At 43.3% G+C, this 18,261-nt stretch overlaps 1 protein-coding gene across 2 annotated transcripts in view; it reads left to right on the top strand.

Moving 5' to 3' along the window:
* TTC28 (tetratricopeptide repeat domain 28) overlaps window positions 1-18,261 on the top strand; it is a 97,956-nt gene that overhangs the window by 25,077 nt on the left and 54,618 nt on the right. Inside the window, exon 1 of one of the 2 annotated variants that reach the window (XM_057376594.1) lies at window positions 11-138. The exons of the other annotated variant lie outside the window; for it this stretch is intronic. Coding sequence (XP_057232577.1) covers window positions 112-138 — 27 coding nt within the window. The 5' untranslated portion in view covers window positions 11-111. Of the gene's footprint in view, window positions 1-10; window positions 139-18,261 lie in introns of those variants that run through there. 2 annotated transcript variants of the gene reach the window in all.

Below are 18,261 nucleotides of genomic sequence, written 5' to 3'. Positions count from 1 at the left end.
GTCCCGCGGGACGCGGCGCGGGCCTGGTGGCGGGGCCGGGCAGCATGACCGCGGGCTGCGGCCCCGCCGCCCCAGCGCCACCTTGATGCTGCACGYCCCCGCTCTACAAATATGATGAAATGGCAGCCCCGAAAGAAGGTGAGTGCCGGGAGGGCCCGCTCCTCTCCCGCTCCCCTCGCCCCGGGAGGTGCCGCCGCTGCCCCGTTCCGTGGCGGGATGCGGGCGGTGCTCGGGGCGCGGCCGGTCCCGGTCCCGGTGCCGGTGCCCGCGGTGGGCCCCGCGCTGGGCGGTGCGAGCCGTGTCCGCGGCGTTCGACGCGGCGCAGGACGCTTTTCCATGGCGCTTGGCAGTGGGTTTTATGGATATTTTTTGAAGGGAGAACCCAGCAAACCGAGTGTGTTGTGCCGCCCCTCTGCGGCAGTGACCCTTTGCTCCTGGCAGCTGTGGACTATTAAACTTTTTATTTTCTTTTTTTCTTTTTTTTTTCCGTTTTGTTTCTCTTTTTTTTGCGTTTGGGAAAGCCTGCTTAAACCAGTAGGGCTCCTTCTGCTAGCATGTTGTGTGATACTGTGTCTTACATCAGGGAAGAAATAGAAATCATATGTGAAAGGCATGAGAGTGTCTCTGGCTGTGAGTGTGAGACACGAATAAACGGTGTTAGACCGTCCTGCTTGGAACGTGCCTAGTGCTGCGGCTCCGGGTGATCAGTCGGGCTTTGTGTGCTGGTACCTCATCTCTTTTCAGCTAGTCTGAAGCTGTTCCTTCAGGTTTTTTTTTTCAAGCAGGTGATTGTACCGAGTGAGAGGAGTTCTTATTTCCAGTCATTGTCTCTCAAGCAGGATAAACAGATGACAGTCAAGCTTGGTGGGAGTGTTGGTGCATTTTTCAGGCCCCTCTGTGCCTCCTTTCAAACTGGTTTTGAGATTTGTACAAGCTGTAGGTTTTTAAATGTCTGTTTTTACTATTTTCAAGTGAATGTGCAGTCACTCCTGTGGTTASGGCTGTGGAAACCCCTCCAGGCCATGGTTACAGCTGTATTGACTGAACCACTGAAATATTATTCTTGGCTGTTGGCTGGACTCCTCGGCTCTGGAAGATTCTGTTCAGAGTGTCAGGATTCACTCGGCAGTATTGGCTCCCCAGCTTATGCTTAAATCACCATGTCAGATTTTTTTTTTCTCTGCATTGTTGTTTGTGTCCAAATTGAGTTGATTTTGAGTGACCAAATTTGATTGTGTAGAGGGTACACGAGACAGCTGAACTTCTCTGAACTGTCAGGCATCTCACTCATCTGTGCAAAAAATGATTCTTGTTCCTGCTGTGATGTGATGCAAACTATGTTCATGTTGGACYAGGTTCTGTTTTCAGCTGTAGTCCCAGTGACTCTCAGCAGAGGTTCTTTAGTCCGTGCTGCCAGCAGSCTCACGTGAGTGCAGCTGGGATTTCTGCTGGCCCGGTGCCGTTGCAGTGCTGCCGTCATGTGCTGCACAGAGTAGCCTCAGGAAAGGGGCTTGTGCAGATCATGCAGGAGGTTCCACTGCCCCAGGTCTGAGTAGCACAGAAAATGAGATAGTGCAGCACCAAGTGGTCCTGTAGCCCCTGGTAGTGGTGGTCGTTTTATCAAGTGACTTCTGAGAAATCATTTGCTTACCATGTCCCTATTAGAATGCCCAAAAGAGAGCTGAATGCATGTGCTGCTTCATTGAATCAGGAGTCTCCTTTGATTTATTTATGTATACTCGTGTTCTTTTGCTTTACCTGTGTTTTTATTATTAARTATTTAAGGTATTTTGCTCATTGAGAGATATTTGCTTTTACAGCTGTGAAACAGTGCTGTATAGAATCTCATGCAGTTTATTAGTCCTGTGTGTAACCCTGGAGTATGCTTCTTTGTCTGGTGATTCCCAGATACAGCTATTGCCTGGAATGTGTAACGTGTTCTCTTGCCTTCCGCAAGTGAAAAACTGAATTTGCTTGTGACTGAAATTCTCTGGTTCTGTTGTAAAGCATGTGTGTTTTTAAGTTTAAAAAATGACTGTAGTTGGCTAATTTTTTTTTCACAAACATCRGTACTAATAGACTCTTTTCCTGCGGACTTTGGTGACTTGTCTCTGGCTTCAATTTCCTTCAGGCTCCCCCTGAATCCTTCTCTTCTAGTCCAGAGCAAGGTCCATGCTGGCCTGGTGCCCTGGGACACAGGTGCTGGACCCAGGAGCCAGGGGCTACCAGCACAGTGTGTGTCTGTTTTCTCGGGAGGTCAGGCTGGAATTYCAGCATGAGACATCCCTTGTGTTTGGGTGAGCACTGCCCTGACAGTCTCAGGAGCCAGCAATTAYACAGGGTCTGACCACAGCTCTGACCGATTCGTTACATTGATCATGTTCTTTGAAAAGCATAAAATCAGTCATGTTAGCGTGTTCAGTGGCTCAGTTTGCAGGAATTACATRGAATCGTAGAATTGTTATGTTTGGCTAAGATCACCGATTCCAGATGTCAGCCCTGTGCCACCATGTTCATCACTAAAGCACGTACCCAAGTGCCCATTCACATGTTTTTGAACRCTTCCAGGGAYGATAATCCATCACTGCCCTGGGCAGYCTGTGCCAGGGCTGGACAACTCTTCCCCAATGTCTGACCTAAACCTCCCCTTGTACAGCTTSAGGCCATTTCTTCTTGTCCTGTCACTGGTCACTTGGGACAATAACTTCCACTTGTAGGAGCAGTGTGGGAAATTCTGCCTGAAAACAGCAATGGTTTAGATACTAAACAAAATTGCATGTAGGAGTCATTTGCTAATCAATTCTGTGACTAAATGCTGGACAAAACCTGAACTGACTGTGTTGGGTGTGGATGTCAYGAAGCATTCAGTAAATCATCAATAGCAACACAGTGCTGAGCTGCGATATCCCTTTGTTCCTGACTCCCACAAGTTAGGCATATTTACCAACAGCATTTCACTAAGAATATTCATTCATGTGTAACGCTTCTGTATACAAACAGCTTCTTCAGTTTTCCTGGAGTGCAGAGAAAAATATGCTCTTAGTAAATTCATGCAAATCTCATTATCTCTCTGCCATAACTTACTCTCTTTGAGATCTGTATTGGTTTTTTGAAGTCTGGTTCTATATATCAYGGTATGTCCAAGTCCTCTACTTGGATTTTAAATACGTGCTCAAGACTGGAACAGTGCATTTCATCTTGGTCACTGTGTAATGAATGTAGGATCCAAAAGCTCAGATTTTTTTTTCCCCTTTTAATCTGTAACTCTGTGYCACCATTCCTGGCTCCATCTGTCCCCTGCTGCTACTGAATCTGGGCACACATCCCCTTCTACATGGGAGAGAAGCTGTTTTCTTGCTGTGCCATTTGGAGCTGAAGTGGGGTTGAATGGGAGTGTTTGGGTTCCTGGGACAACCTCTGTTACTTACTAGAAACAATGAAATACCTTTTTGYGACCTTGTTCTTGTCAGTAATGTCTGCATGACTCTTACAGGGAAACTCTGTGGGGAATCTACAGTGATTGCAATGTGTATTGTATTGCTGCTAAAATGTCACAGGATGTTGAGTTCTTTTCTATAGGGAATGGAATGGACTGGCTCCTGGGTGGGCTACTGGTGTAAAAGTCACTTTTTCATTCTGTATTGCGGGGCGAAATGAATTATGCTGTGAAAAGGACTGGGGAATGCTTGCAAGACTGATAATTGCTGCAGAGGAGCATGAGCTTAGCTGACCTTGGTGTCCTGCTCTGGGCAGGTGACGGGCAGCAGTGGGATTGGTTACATGAGGATTTACGGATGTGGCAAATGCTGTGATTTTTCTAAGGTGGATAATCAAACCTGTTTTTCAGAATTCCATTCATGTTGGGTGAAAATAAGCAAATTGATTTTTTTTTTCAATATTTTCCCCTTCATTTTCCCCTTCCTTTCTCACCCTTGTTTCTTTCCCCCACTTTCATAACTKGCAGTTATCAGAAGAGTATTCATGAGCTTTCCTATTTTATATTTCTGAAGAGACTTTTAAAATCTAAGTCTACCCTCTTATATGCTTAAATAAACAGAAATGGATAGTATTCCTGACCTGTTAAATATTGCAGATCTTTTCCATTTAAGGCAATACAGTCCTTGACTCTGGAATGATGTTATGCCTGAATTCATAGTGATCTGAGCTGGTAATCCATCGTTCCGCTGTGATGGACTGCTGTCCTGCCTTCCTCTTAACTGTGRTTGAAGTCAAAAAGCTTCTTCCAGAGAAGGGAGAGCATGAGGGCATTTCCTCGTGGTGAAGGCTGACTAGGTGGAAGCAGGGCTGGTGGGGCTAATTTGGGTATTTCCAGACMCAGTAAAAAAGTATGCAAAGTCCTGATCGCTCTTACCTCATTTCYCACAAATTTCTGGGATGAAATGTGCAATTTGTAACTACAGTGCATTATCCAAGGGTTTTCATATCTGATAAGTGTTTCTTCATCTTCTCTTGACAGACTTTTAGTCTTGCAGGCATRGTAAGATATGTGACACCTGCTTAATATTGCAGGCTCTTTTTCTGTACTGTGAACAGCACAGACCCAGCAACTTTTGAAGGGACAGTCCCCTAAAATCATAATTTTGTCCCTCGCTATCAAATTGCTGTTGTTTTTTGTCATCTCTTGTTCTTGTGCTTCAGGGTCTCCTGTGTATGGATGATTGACTTCCACCTGTCTGTGCCCATTTAGAGTCTGTGAACACACTAAGCACTCTTTGATAATAATGTTTAACTGTTGGGTCARCTATGAGCTCTGATCAGCTTGCTTTGAAAACTCCTGTTGTGCAATTTCCAGAAGATGCTGTGCTGTGAGCAAGCTCAGCTCACTGCTGGTGGCTCAGATATCACAGATCAGTGAACACTGTGCTCTTCTTCCACGGGCTTGGAGCAGGATCTGTTTTGCAGTATTGCTGGAAGGCTAAATAGTTTTTTTTTTTTTTTATGGTATAAGGGTTTTATATGGTATAGGAGTTTTATATGGTAACAGAGATGTACAGGGGCAGCACCAGTCCAGTGGACTCTGTTCCCACAATTGGTTACAAGAGATGTGAGATTGTACACATTGGCTTATGAGAAATGGTAAATAACTGACATGTTCCTGAMAGACATTTTCCTTATGCACGAGAGGAACAGCTGACAGACATTTTCCTTATGCACAAGAGCAACAAATGCAAAGATTAGTTTCTTGTAACCTCTGGTATTTTGTTTGCGTTTATACAGTTTTTGCAAATACTTGAGCAGCTGTTGCCATACTTGTCCTTATTGCCTGAAAAGAATGTATTATCCAAATGCTGTTTTGGAGTCTTTGATTCACTCAGCAGAAAAGAACCATATATCCAATGCAGTGTTAYAACTGCTCTTCCTTTGATGTAATCTGTGCATGCGATCTATTCCTCCTCTTCTGCATGCACAWCTAAAAATCTGTATCTTTTATCCTTTCATAATCTAATGATAGAGTCATTAAGTAGGGTTTGGTGATTCTTGTTAGCGTTATCAAAGATAGATGCGTATTTTGGCAAAGCAGAACCGTGGGTTAATCAATGTGATGGCAACATACAATTCACCAAGAAAATATTCCTCCTCTATTTCCTAAATAGAGCATTGGATGGGAATGCTCTCTTTGCAGTAAGTGCTGTACTGGAGAATTTCAGTGTAGAAGATAATTACTTGTAATTATGGAAATTTCTGCAAGGGAAATGGTTTGAATTTGTTCCCRTTAAGAAATGGAATTGCACTACTTGCAATATTTGAATCCTTTTAGAAGATTAATGCAATCTTCCCTCATTCCTGTGTCTGGGCCATGTAACCTGATATACCTGAAATCATCCCTGCTCATCCATTTGAATTTCTACTAGAGCTTACTTGGGTTTAGAAGAAAAATCTATACACGCACAAAGCTTCTCTTCAACTGGGTCTGTTACTTCGAGAGCTGAAAAAAGAGATAAAAAATGAGCATGAAGTTAGATGTGGGTGAGGGTGAAAGAAGAGGATGTGATACTTGGCTAAGGTCAGAACTTATGCCYTTTAGTGAAGTTGCATGATAGGCACATTGTAGGTGCATGTTCTGCTCATTGTGGACATCGAGRCAAAACCTCCAAGTGTGGTTTGTGTGCAGAGAGTGTAGGAAGCCTTTCCATGTAGGGAAAACTGGAGAAKATCAAGATGAARTAAACAAATGGGACAAGGAAAGGTCAGGACTAGGGAATCTTTTGTAGAACAGCGCAACATGTTCCTCCCCTGCTTGGAGACACTATGAAGCTGCTCTGCCTGCACATGAAATCMCATCTTTGGGATGTGATCAGGTGCCTCRGGGCAAGGCTGACATCYTTGCTTGGCACTGCTACAGAGCTACTGTTTATGTGAAAACCAGTGTCCTCATGTGTGGAGCCACCCTGGAGTCAGGTTGGCTTTGTAGGCACTGCTCTGCACTGCTCATCATCTTGCTGTATTTGTACATGTTTGTCAGATTTCTCTATTTGAATTGAGCACTGGAAAAYAATTCCATGATTTGCAGTCTTTCTGATAAGTTTCAATGTCATTTCTCAATGTTTTGTGGAAAAAGTGAAGTCTTCAGCTGCCAGGTGACATTAGTGCTTTTCAGCATATTTGTAATGCTCTTCTCTGTGTTACTTTATTTAAGCAGAAATACCCTGCTCTGGTAAATCGACCCTTGTAATAGGGATTCCTGGGTCAATTTGTAGRAACAGCAGCAGCTTGTATTGCTAAGTATATTTAACTGGAACTTGGAGTATTAGTTTGACAGGAGCAGCTAAGCATACAAATCTGAAAAAATACTGCTGAAGTGAAATTGTACAGTTCCTTGATACAGGTTGGATGGACTGATTCAGCCACAGAGTGTTTGGGAAGGAGAGCTTGCCTGTGGAGGAATGGTAAAGGATTTCCCTATGAACAGTGGTTCAGAACTAGACCTAACGTGGGGTAACAGCTGAAGCTCAGCGCAGTGGGATTTTTTGCAGAGATGCTGGTTTGAAAAGGTTTGGAGTAATGAATAGGGAAATGTTCTCAGATTGCTTTCTCCTGTGCTGAGAAAACCAGGGCTTYATAAATAATAAAATACCTGTCTGTGTCATCAGTTTAATTGGAATAATCGCTGAGACCATTACTCTTTGGTTAGCCACGGTTAAAAGTGTCAGTAACATTTCTCCTGAGATATTTATTAAAGCTCTATGGATTRTGCTGTCAGCCTAGTTTGGGTTTGTTCCCCAAAAGCACGGCTGCCTGGCCTGAGCTGCTCCCTGCTCCTGCCCCTCTCCTCCTGGGGCAGATGCTCATGCTGTGTGGATCCAGTGGCTGTGCTGCTTGGGAGTGAGCCTTGGAAAATGTGTTTGATTGCAGGGAGCTTAGCTCCTCTGCAGCCTTACTGATTGTGATTTTTTTTTTTTTTTTTTTTGGACAGTGAGTAGTAAGTCGTGTTTTCAAAAGAATTGGTTTCTTCCATTATATAAAAATGCTGGTCTCCCTGTCAGAGTTACTTATTGTTTCTTTTATTCTTGTTTTTATTATTTAGTAGCTTACTACATTTAATGGAGTAAATGAGGGTGATGAGATGAACTTAAGTGTGACAACTTACTGAAAACTATGGTTACATGCATTCCAGGGGAGCACAAACAATTCAGTGCCTTCAGCTATTTGAATAACCCAGATCTAGACTTGTTTAGTTTCTTGCCTGATATATGCTACATTGAAASAAAATTGCACAGCTGAGATGGGAATGTTTATGGGATTGGCTAGTCTGAAACTGGAATTGGAATTAAGCGTAGTGGCTTTTGTTGCAAATAATTTCTGTCCTTTTAATGGAAAACAGTTTGTAAAAACACTTTTTGTGGTTGGTGTATAAGTTGTCAGATTTTTCCAGAAGCAGGTTCTGCAGTCTGGGCTGGGTGGTGCAGAGGTGGACAAGCAGCCCAGAGTAGCCCACTGTGAAGGGCTTGGTGGCCAAGATGCTTCTCTTGGCCAGTGCTCTGGTGTAGGGTCCAAAGGGATTGTGCAGCTCTGGGAGCTGCTGCCGCCTCAGGTTAATTGAGATGCTGTGTATTTGTAAAGAAGCRTGCCAAAATATATTCTGAACTAAACAGCCATCAGAGGGATAAAAACAACTGTCTGATCTCCTGGTAAACCATTCTGGTCTTCTTTTTAGATTTCTTTGTATTTTCCTTCGTGCTTTGCCATTACTCTTTTATTTTCTGATTATCTTGTAACCTGCCAGGTGCTGAAATCAGCTCATCTACCCTGAAACCCAAGTCTGGAATGGAAGGAAAGGCAATTCCTTTGATACTCTGGCAGCTATCCACATTTCCCTAACAAACCTGCTATGTTGTGACTTCCTTCATCAAAATAYCATTTAGACATGTGCCTCCTATATAGATGGCAGCAAGAGACTGTTCTGCCCTCTCTTAAAGTGGAATCACACCTTAGCAAGCATGAATTAACCTCCATAAAACATTCTACTATTTTTACTKTAAAGTGGCAGGAAGGAGGGACTTAGCTGATACATAAAATATCCAGCTGTGTTATTCATGTTAATTAGGCCTTTACAGAGACTCTTATGACTTGGCACTGTCCCATTTTCCATAGAAATGTTACTCTGTTATGGTTGGAGAGCCCTTTCATGAATTTCTGGGTTCTAAATATTGGAATATTGGCTTTGCTCAGATGCAGACCTCAGGACAAGGGTATCTGGGCAGAGAAACAGCTTTGCCAATCTCTCACAATATGTAATGCATACCACAGCTTTCCCTCCCTCAGACTTGCTACAAATTCTTCCGTGTGAGTGATGAGGCTCTGGCACAGGTTGTCCAGAGGAGCTGTGGCTGCCCCATCCCTGGAAGTGTCTAAGGCCAGGTTGGACAGGGCTTGAAGCAACCTGGGACAGTGGAAGATGTCCCTGCCCATKGCTGGGGGTGGAATGAGATGAGCTTTAATGTCCCTTTCAAGCTAAACCAGTGTGTGATTTTGTGAACAGTTTCCTTCATGTGGAAGAGTGCAGTCCCTCAGCCTCAGAGGTGCCAGAGGTACAACAATCCATACAGATCACCTTTGATGTTGGAACCACTTGCTTCTTGTTACCATAACTGCTGCTCTTGATGTGTCTGAGGGTAAGCTTTGTTTGGTGTAGAAAGAGTTGARAAATCATTTTGAAGTAACGTTTAACTTCTGTCTGGGGTTTTCTAAGATCAGATCAATGCAGCTGAGATTAAAGAACGGAAGAAAACATCTTCCTTTCAGGAARTAAAGTAGCTCCCACAGTGAGTAGTCCTATTGAGCTACAGTTTTCTTCAGCATGCCACCAGTTATTAGCAACACCATAAAGAATAGATTTCTTAGGCTGTATGAAAAGCAGGTTGAGCTACAGAGCATTTTGCAGTGAAGACATGTGCTTGAAAGTGAGCCAAAGCTGTCATTTCCCTTTTCATCTATTAAAAAGTACATTAACACTGTCAATCATCAGGCTTGAGAGGTTAGGCAAATACAGTCAGTATCTGCCAATAAAATCAAAGATTTAACACATCTCGCTATCAAAGTTAGATTAAAAAGAGAAATTTGCCATATGGGCATAAGCCCCAGCTGTGCTTCAGCTCCGGTGACTCTAAACAAGTACATGATCCTTTGAAATCTGCTGCTTTCCTGCTGTTAAAGCAGTGCAAGTGGCTGTGTGTGCTGGGCAGGAAGGGCAGCTCTCCTGGGTACCCTGTGTGTTCTTGTCCTGGGGAAGGGTGGCAAGTCCAACTRTGGAAATCAGGAATTCTGTCAGTACTTGCTCACAGGGTGTCCCATTGTMATGCAGCTGGTTGGATGGTGATGAGTTGTTTGAGTACAGGTGTCACTTTTGTATGTTTTTCTTAGACATTAATTCTGTTYTTTGTGTAGCTGGCAGAAGTTAAAAGCATTTGGTGGATTCTCTGTGCTGCTTTTCTTTCTAATTGGCCTTATCTTCTGAGCAGTAACAGCAAAGTCCATCCAGCAGTCCAGGCTAAAAGTCAGCTAAGTTAGCAGAGAAATTCCCATCATCTTCAGTAGCTGTTGGATCTGGGTCTGCTTGACCATTTCATGCCAGGACTGATGAAGACATTAGTRTTGATTAGTATATATTATTTTTCTGATTGTAGATTAATCTTAGGAGTTTGTCAAATCTTCCTTTTAYCATCTTTTAAGAAAAAGGTTTGTGTATGTGTATTCGTTGTCTTTTTTTTTTATTTTAATAGACATCCTTAGAAGCCTTCAGAGTCTATGGAAATGTCCATTTTCCTTCATACCTTCCTCCTCTCCCACCACAAAGCTTTTTAACACTTTAGAGGAGTTGCTTAGCTCTCTCTGCAGCTAACTGGATATTGCAGCAAGAATGCTGGAGTTTGTGCATGTTTGTTTTTTATGGGTGTTTCCTGGACCCAATGATCTCCATATTGTACATTACTCAAACTTCTGTGAGCTAAACAAGAATTTTGGGGGTAATCATGATTTTTTTAGTGGTTCTGAGTATTTGCAGTGGCTTTGAGGGTGTGCTGGTGGTTCAGGATGATCAGTCTTGCCATGTGGGTCAGGCAGCTCTGGAGAGCTGTACCTTTTTTGAGTCTTTTCCCATTTTGGCCTGGAAGCTGTTTTTTATAATTTGTCCTGGTTGGGGAATAGGACATCTAGCTCTTGTGAAATGAAATTGTAAACACGCTGCAGCACTGTGACTTATAAGCAATTCAGCTGTTTTAAATGTAAATGATGTAGGATTATATACTTGATTTGTTATAGCTTCCTAATTCTGCCTGCCTCAGCACTTTCCTAGCAGTTAATTGCATCAGGGCTCGGAGAAACATTCCATAAGCTGCTGAAAACAGCTTTGCCACAGTCTGACACACTTCTCCCTTGGTTACATAGCAAATGGACACTCTGGGATAATTAGTAAGGAGTAATCCTTACTATCCAGTGGCCTGGGTATTGTCCTCTGCAGCCTTTTGCCCATGAAATCCTCTCTCATCCAACTCTAGAGGTCTTTTGGTTTAGATATGGATATGTGCAGTGATTAAAATTAYTAAATCTATGTTCTGGTGGGTAAAGAAATGTAGGGAAATGTTTAATATTTTGCACAGGCACTCAGTGAGGGAGATACAAAGTTCCCCAAAGCCACAATTACTTTCAGCTTTTCCCTAATTTTCTTCAATGCACAGAAGTAGTCCTKGGAGAGTAGGAATGCATTTAAGTTCTCACTGCTACAAAGCCAAGGTCTTAGCARCAAAAATAGCCTGTTCATTTTGATCTCAGACAAGGACTTGGTGGTATTGAGATGGGAGCTGCCCAGTTRCAGTTGTTCTTCTGTTCAAGACTCCGGGATACAGGCTGAATCACTGTCTTTTTTCTCTTCATTTTCCCATTTTCAGCATTTGTTTTCTTACTTCTCTAGTTCAGCATTCCTTTGAATAGGTTGTCTTTGGGTTCTCAAAATCCTGGCTGGCTTTGTACATGGCTTCAAAAAGCAGGATGTGATAAGCCCCAAACTGTTAACAATTAGTTTGATGATTTGCTCTGTGTAGTAGGCTGTCTGATGTGAAATAATGCATTAGAGGAAAATTTTCCTAAGGGAAATTAGAATCAAAGAMGCAGGTGGACCATGTGTCTCTGTCTCCTTGAGAAGATGTGTCTTCTGAGGCATAATTAAAGTTCTTTACAATTATTTTCACAATACACAGTGGATGGATAAGTGTGACAGTTGAATGACAAGTATACATGGAGACTAGCACAAGCAGAATGGGTGAATAGAGTTTTCTGACTAAAACTTCTGTTATGAGCTGAATTCACAGCTGTTAGGATATAGACTTGAGATTGAATCTGCCATTCTAGATGCTGATTTATTTTTTTTTATGCTTCTCTTTGTATGTTGTACCTCTTACCAGCTCTGACTTTCTTCCCAGATCCTACCCCTTCCAGGGGTTGTGGTGTGTTGTGTCTGTGGCAGGGGAAGCTGAGGTTTTGTCTGTGGCTCACTCTGCTGAGTTTAGGGAGAAGGAATGTGTCCCTTCTGATGTGGCAAGGCAGTAACAGACCCATTAGCCTTCACACAGAGCTGCTCACTGCCTCAATCTCCTGCTTTGCTTAGAGCATCTACACCCTTGAGGCTTAAAAGACTGATGACCTGCCAGGTGCAACGTTTACTTCTAAAACATGTTAATAGATTTTCTAGTTTTAACCTTAATCTTATCTTGTTAATCATCTCAGCATTGACTGATTAGTGTTTTTGTTCCAATAAACAGTTGATAGTAGGATTCACACCATTATAAATGTTAGCTATGTTAACCTGTATTCACTTGCGTTGCATTGCAGCAAAAGTGACCTCAGATCTTGCTGGCATTTCCAGAGACATTATTAACAAGTCTGCTGGAGTTGAACTATCCACTTCCATGAAAAATCTATGGCTTCCTTAGTAAATCCTAGAAACCCTGGGCCCACCCCAGGGTAATGGTGCTGTGTACACAGATGCACTGGTTCATCCYTCTGGAGCTAGAATGTCTCATGCCATTTGTACTAAGTGTACCCCATGTCTGTCTGGGTCATGACAATGAGTGGAAGTATTACAAGAAGGTGTCCCCACTCTCTGTATTTGCTGCTGTTTAATTTGCTGTGTCCAACTGAATCCATTTGACCAGTGCAGTGGGATGCAGGCATTTCCTTACCCAATGCTTATTTTCCCTGGAAAATGCTCTTTCATGGAGAAAGGAAAGCAGGAAGCAATCTTGAGTTAGAAGGGCCCCAGAAGGATCATGAATTCCAGCTCTTGAGGGAATGGCCCTGTGGCATTATTAGCACTGTGCTCTGACCAATGGAGATAATCCCAGGCTGTCACTTGACCAGCACTGAATCTATCGAGGTGTTCAGCCTGGACTCTGCAGGCAGTTTGAATGCAGACAGCACTGATGCTCTTGTCTTGTGCAAAAGCTCACTTAAAGCTGCATTGAAGTCAGCTCTACCTTAACCACCTGGACCTGTTTCAGGCGTTCTTGACCTGGGGTTTTACACTGCAGCCRTGTGCCTCATTCTTCTCCACTGTGCCTCCATCCAAAGGGGAAAGCCTGAGGAGCACAGGCTCAGGAGCTGGCTTTGTTATGGACCAACTTCCAGGTGTATTTTCATTTCCATTTGTCTCAAGTCTCTCATTTAGGAGCACAKGAGGGAAGGAGCCCAGCTGCCACTACTGGAGCATGTCCTGCTTGCCCTCCCATCCCCCTGGGACTGTCCCTGTCCCTGTCCCTTCTCCTCAGCAGTTCTGCCACAGCCCCCGCTGCCATGGAGACACATCACCAGTGGCCATTTCAGTGGTGCTGAGATGGTGGCTCCTGCTGTGCCTGCAGTTCCCATCATCCTGCTTCCATCAGCATTTTTTGGTTTGAATCCTGCTTTGATGAATTCCATCTTCTCCACGCTCACAGCACAGTGAGCACAGACATGCATTCTCAGATGTAATGATTTGTGGCCCAACAAGCTCTCTCTTGCTCTGATACCTTTAAATCACTGAAATGCAGCATTTTGAGCTGTTTCTGTCATCTGTTTTTTGCATAAGGCTTCTCCTGGTTTTCCCATGATGTGTAAGAAGTGAGGAGATCYGCATCTTCCCCAGAGGAGAGGCAGTGCCCATGGGATCCAGGCAATCAGCTTGGGGAGCTGTAATTCCAGTATGATTAGTGTCATCCCTGTGCATAAAATGGGAAGTTTTCTGCAGCAGGCGAGTCCTGTAGATTCTGATGAAGGTACCTTCTTTTGCCAGCACTGTAGCAAAGAATACACTAATCAGACAACACATCTGTGGATAGAATTTAAAGGTTATTTACTTGCTGGCTGTCAAATTGGAGTCAATTTGTTGTAGTTATGTTTGGAAATTGTTCAAAACTGATTATGAATGGTGGTGGTGACAGGTCTTGTGTAGCCTCAGGAGGCTCTCAYGCTGGCTGGAGCCTTTGGTGGAGGTGTGAACAGTGTCTCCTCCTCTGGTGGGATGCCAGGCACTTGATCTGTATAAACAGGATTCCTAGCACTTGCAGCTGCTGCAGGATGGCCCGTGGTAGCTATCAAACAGCTCTCAGGCTGTGGGTAGGGCCCTGGGGCTTGCTCTGTACACCATTTTTTTGGGGGTGTGTGTTTATCCTGATGCTGCTACAGGATCTGTAATTCTGTAAAACCCTTGGGACAGTCACCCTAGCTTCTTCAGAGCATCCAGCARGAAACTGCCGCTCTCTGAAAGTCCTGGTGACTCTATAAGGCACTGATCAGTTCTTTGTTTTAATTTTCATTGTGTTTCCTTTCAGCTTCTGGCTCTCTAGTATTCACAATACAATTTCATCTTTGTTTCTATGTCACGGTCTAATGTGTGGTGGCTGGTGACAGTGCTACACACGGAGCTTGTAGAGTCTCTCTGAATTAGCTTGCTCGCATCTGCGTGAAGAACTGGAGCCAAAAACCTCTCCTTCCAGAGGATTAGAATCACATCATTACTGGAGGGAGTTCAGAGAAGAGTGAAAAAAGTGATTAGGGGCCTGGAGGGACTGATGTATGAGGAAAGATCAAAGGGGCTGAATTTGTATCATTTGGATAACTGACTGAGTGGAGAACATAAAAGTCTGTGATTATGGAATGTCTATAAACAGGGACGTGTCAGGGAGAGATTATTCAATGTGGGATGATGGGGGGAATGGAATTACAGTAGAAAGGGGCAAGCAGCTGTTAAATAGGAAAATTTCCCAACAAAGGGTTATGGTGTTTAGTTGTCTCTTGCTATAAATCCAGTGACTTGAGCTATTGCTTTTTAATTTACTGATGAATGCACATTAAATGTTTCAAATAGAGGTAGGAGTGTAAATGCAAGATTGCTACAGCAATGTCTCCGGGGTTGTATGTCCCTTTGGCCTCGGTGGCTTCATCTTCAGGGTCCATCCAGCTTGGGGGGGCATCGCTGAACAGGGCAGCAAATGGGGCATTGTCAGAAAAACACCTTTCCTGGCTTTTCCATCAGATTGGCAAGGGGTGACCTCCCTGTGGCATCTGTCCTGCTGCAGGTGCTTGGGGTTTCAGGTCAATACTCACAGAGTCAGTAGCTATGTTGCTTTGGTTCAGCAGTGTGGACTGCCTAGACTTTAAAATGAGATCTAGGACCTTATTTCCAGAATCAGCAATTGCAGAAATTAGTGATGTTTTAGATGATATTTCCAGGACACTGCTTTTATGCTTTCTGCCAGGCATCTCTTCTCTGCATTTCAGGGCAGCTACATTCCTGTCTCTCTCASTGAATGACATTCTTAACAACCTTTAAATGAGCCTGGGCTGCTGTATGAATTGACTGGTTATCTTTTCTACTGATGTTAATAATATCTTAATAAATGCAAAACATGTTTTGGAAATTCCGGACTTCAGTTGCAGCAGAATCTTCTTTGCCTTCAAGCAAAAAATCTATTTTAACTCAAGTGGTGGTTTCAAAGTTTTCTTTCCCTCCTGCTTATAATACCAAAGCCTGGGAGGAGGGTTGTGGTCTTCACTAACTGCATTTTCTACCTTGTTAGTTTAAAGCAAATTTTTTACATTTTCTAACATCTTTTTGCCAGTATCAACTGTCATAGCACTCTATTTTTTTCCTACCTAGCTGGGAATAATAAATAACCTGTTTGAGGCAATGCCCTGTGCTTCTGTGCCAGCCAGGCTGGGTCAGTTTGTCCCTGCCCTTGGAGCCTGTGCTCAGCCATGCGGGGTCTGGCATGATCCACGAGGAGCTGGGGGATGATGAGGCAGGTCATGCRTGCTCCTGATGTGAAGAGGCACTTGGCAGGCGATGTACTGAGTCATGTGTGTGCAAGAGAGAGGATCARTGTATGTGTGTCTTTAAAGGCAGTGGGATAGTGTATTCCTTTAGTATTGTGTATTGACTCAGGTGCCCGAAATAGGGATGCCTTGAAGCAGGATTTCCTTTGGGAGCAGTYACGTGAAAGGGCAAAGGGGAGATGATTGAAACTGAAACCTTCAGACCCTGCTGAATTAGGTTTTCTTTTTTTTTTACTGAAGGAACATTTACCCCTACCCAGGTCTCCAACTGCAGCCCTATCTAGGATAGATGAGACATAAGCGGTGGCAGGGGTAAGGTGCTGTGTGTGGCATGAGAATTGCCTGCAGTTGGAACTGCTGTGTCTGCTGGGTATGGAGCAGATGTTTTTGTTAGGGATGTGGTGGCTGTTGGCTGCTTTTCCCCTGGATTGTTGTACCAAGTCTCCCAGTTGTATATGAAATGCGTAGTCACAGAATTACATGTCAACATCATTGCTTATAAACTGCTTTCCTCAAAGAAAGGGTCTGGTGKGAGAAGTGCCTCGTGTCTGAGGTGGTATTTGCCAATGTCGGTGTAAGGCAGCAGCTGATGGTTGGATGATAAGCAGGCAGTCTTATGGGGAGCAGGTTTTCCCAGACAGGAAYTTTTTCAGGTTTTCTGTTAAAAGTTTTTGAATGCGTGTTTTTTGGTTTTTTGGTTGGTTAGTTTTATTACGGCGAAACTTCTAACACAATGTCAGAATGCATATACGAAAATGGTTCTCAAAAAGGTTTGTCTTAGGCAGGTTTAAGAGGCTTCAGGCTCAAAGTAGTTTTTCTGTAGATTCTGATAGACGATTTCCTGATCTGCTAAAGTATGTTTGATGTATTTTCTGGTTGTAGACTCTCTTGTGTGAGAACTGTCTCATGACCATTATTCAGAACTTGTCTGTGTGTTTGCAATTTGTCCACAGTAGCATAAACATGTGCAGAATCTGTGTGTTCAGTCCCAGCAAGGGATGGCCATAGCACATTCCTTATCAAATGAAAWATGTCAAAATATCAATTTTTTGTATTTTAGAAAAGATTAGAACAACTGATAGTGAATGCTCTATAATATATTTAGGGCAGCTCTCTGTAATTTTCAGTGTGCGAGGATCTGTGTGCATTCCTCACAGGTCTTTGTCTTCTTCATATTTTCATGCCCAGAGATCGACCAGGAAAGGCTTTTCAGAATTGAGATTCCTGAATGTTGGTTGAGAATTGTCTTGTGGCAGTGAATCATTGCTAATGGCTGCCAGGCTGCTGCAGACCTCATTGCACAATGCCATTAGTAGGAAAAGAACTCCTTATAACCAAGCGAAGATTTTACAAGGTGCAGTTGTTCTGATCATTATTACTCTGATAATTGTGTTGTACTTGCTAACAAACTATTGTTTCTGCTTTCCTCTGTGAAGTAAAAGAAATTGTGATGAAGAGTAGGTTGTTATCCTTGCCTGTACCATGAAGGAGAGCATTGAAATATTGATGGCAATGCTGGTGCCTGAGCACAGAGGGGTTTATTGCAATGACCTTCTGCTGCCTGGGTTGCAATTCCAGATGAGGATTCAAATTGGAAGAGCTTGTGGCAGATCTCAGCAAACTTCGTCAGGCTGCCCCTCTCCACCACTGTGTTCAGGAATGCACAATTCTGCAGGCTTTTCCTGATCCAAGTCCATTTGTACAGCAGTGGTTTGAGGTGTGAAAACTTGTGTGCTCAGGGGCTGGGCTGAGAGAGACCCACTGGGTTCACAGATCCATCAGATTCGCCATAGTCTGGATTGCCAACAGACCAAAATCAGGTATCAAAATACATTATTTTAAAAATATTGATTCTTAGTCCCCCCATCTCTTGCATGTTTGATTAACTTCTCCTTCATGTGGTTTCTGAGTACAGAACAGGAGCCAAAAAAGGCCTTTTAAATTGTGTCATACAATTGTCTCTTTTGCCCGTGAGACTGTTAAAGTGGAAGGAGCAGAGCCTAGCTAGAATTTATATCCTGTGACTCTCTTCACTGAAAACTGTYATATTCAAAGCAAAACTCTGCAAGGAGACTCTGCTTCTGTGACTTTTAATGCAGTATAAATAATATTCTTTTCAGTTTACATCAGARCAGGCCATTGCTTCCTGACCTAGTGGAAGCTCTAGTAATTGCTTCTGTAGTTTCCATTTATAGATCAGACTTCTATGACTAAATTTAATTACTTACAGCTGAATCCAGTAGAAGTAATAAGTTCAAAATAACCTCTGTCATGCTTCCTCTTTTCCCAGAAAAAGGCACTTCCTAATTGTTTCATTTTTCAGGAGTTTTTAACTTTCACCCATTCGTTGTCTGGTTAAGTAAATGATGGAACTTTTCAGGACTCTTCCACTCAAAGCCGTGGGCTGTTATGAAGCTCCTGTGTCTTGCCAAACAG

Source organism: Malurus melanocephalus, unplaced genomic scaffold (assembly GCF_030028575.1).
Source record: "Malurus melanocephalus ecotype Western Australia unplaced genomic scaffold, MMel_1.1 scaffold_282, whole genome shotgun sequence".
NCBI classification, from domain to species: Eukaryota; Metazoa; Chordata; class Aves; order Passeriformes; family Maluridae; genus Malurus; species Malurus melanocephalus.
This window is presented reverse-complemented; position numbering and strand designations above follow the sequence as displayed.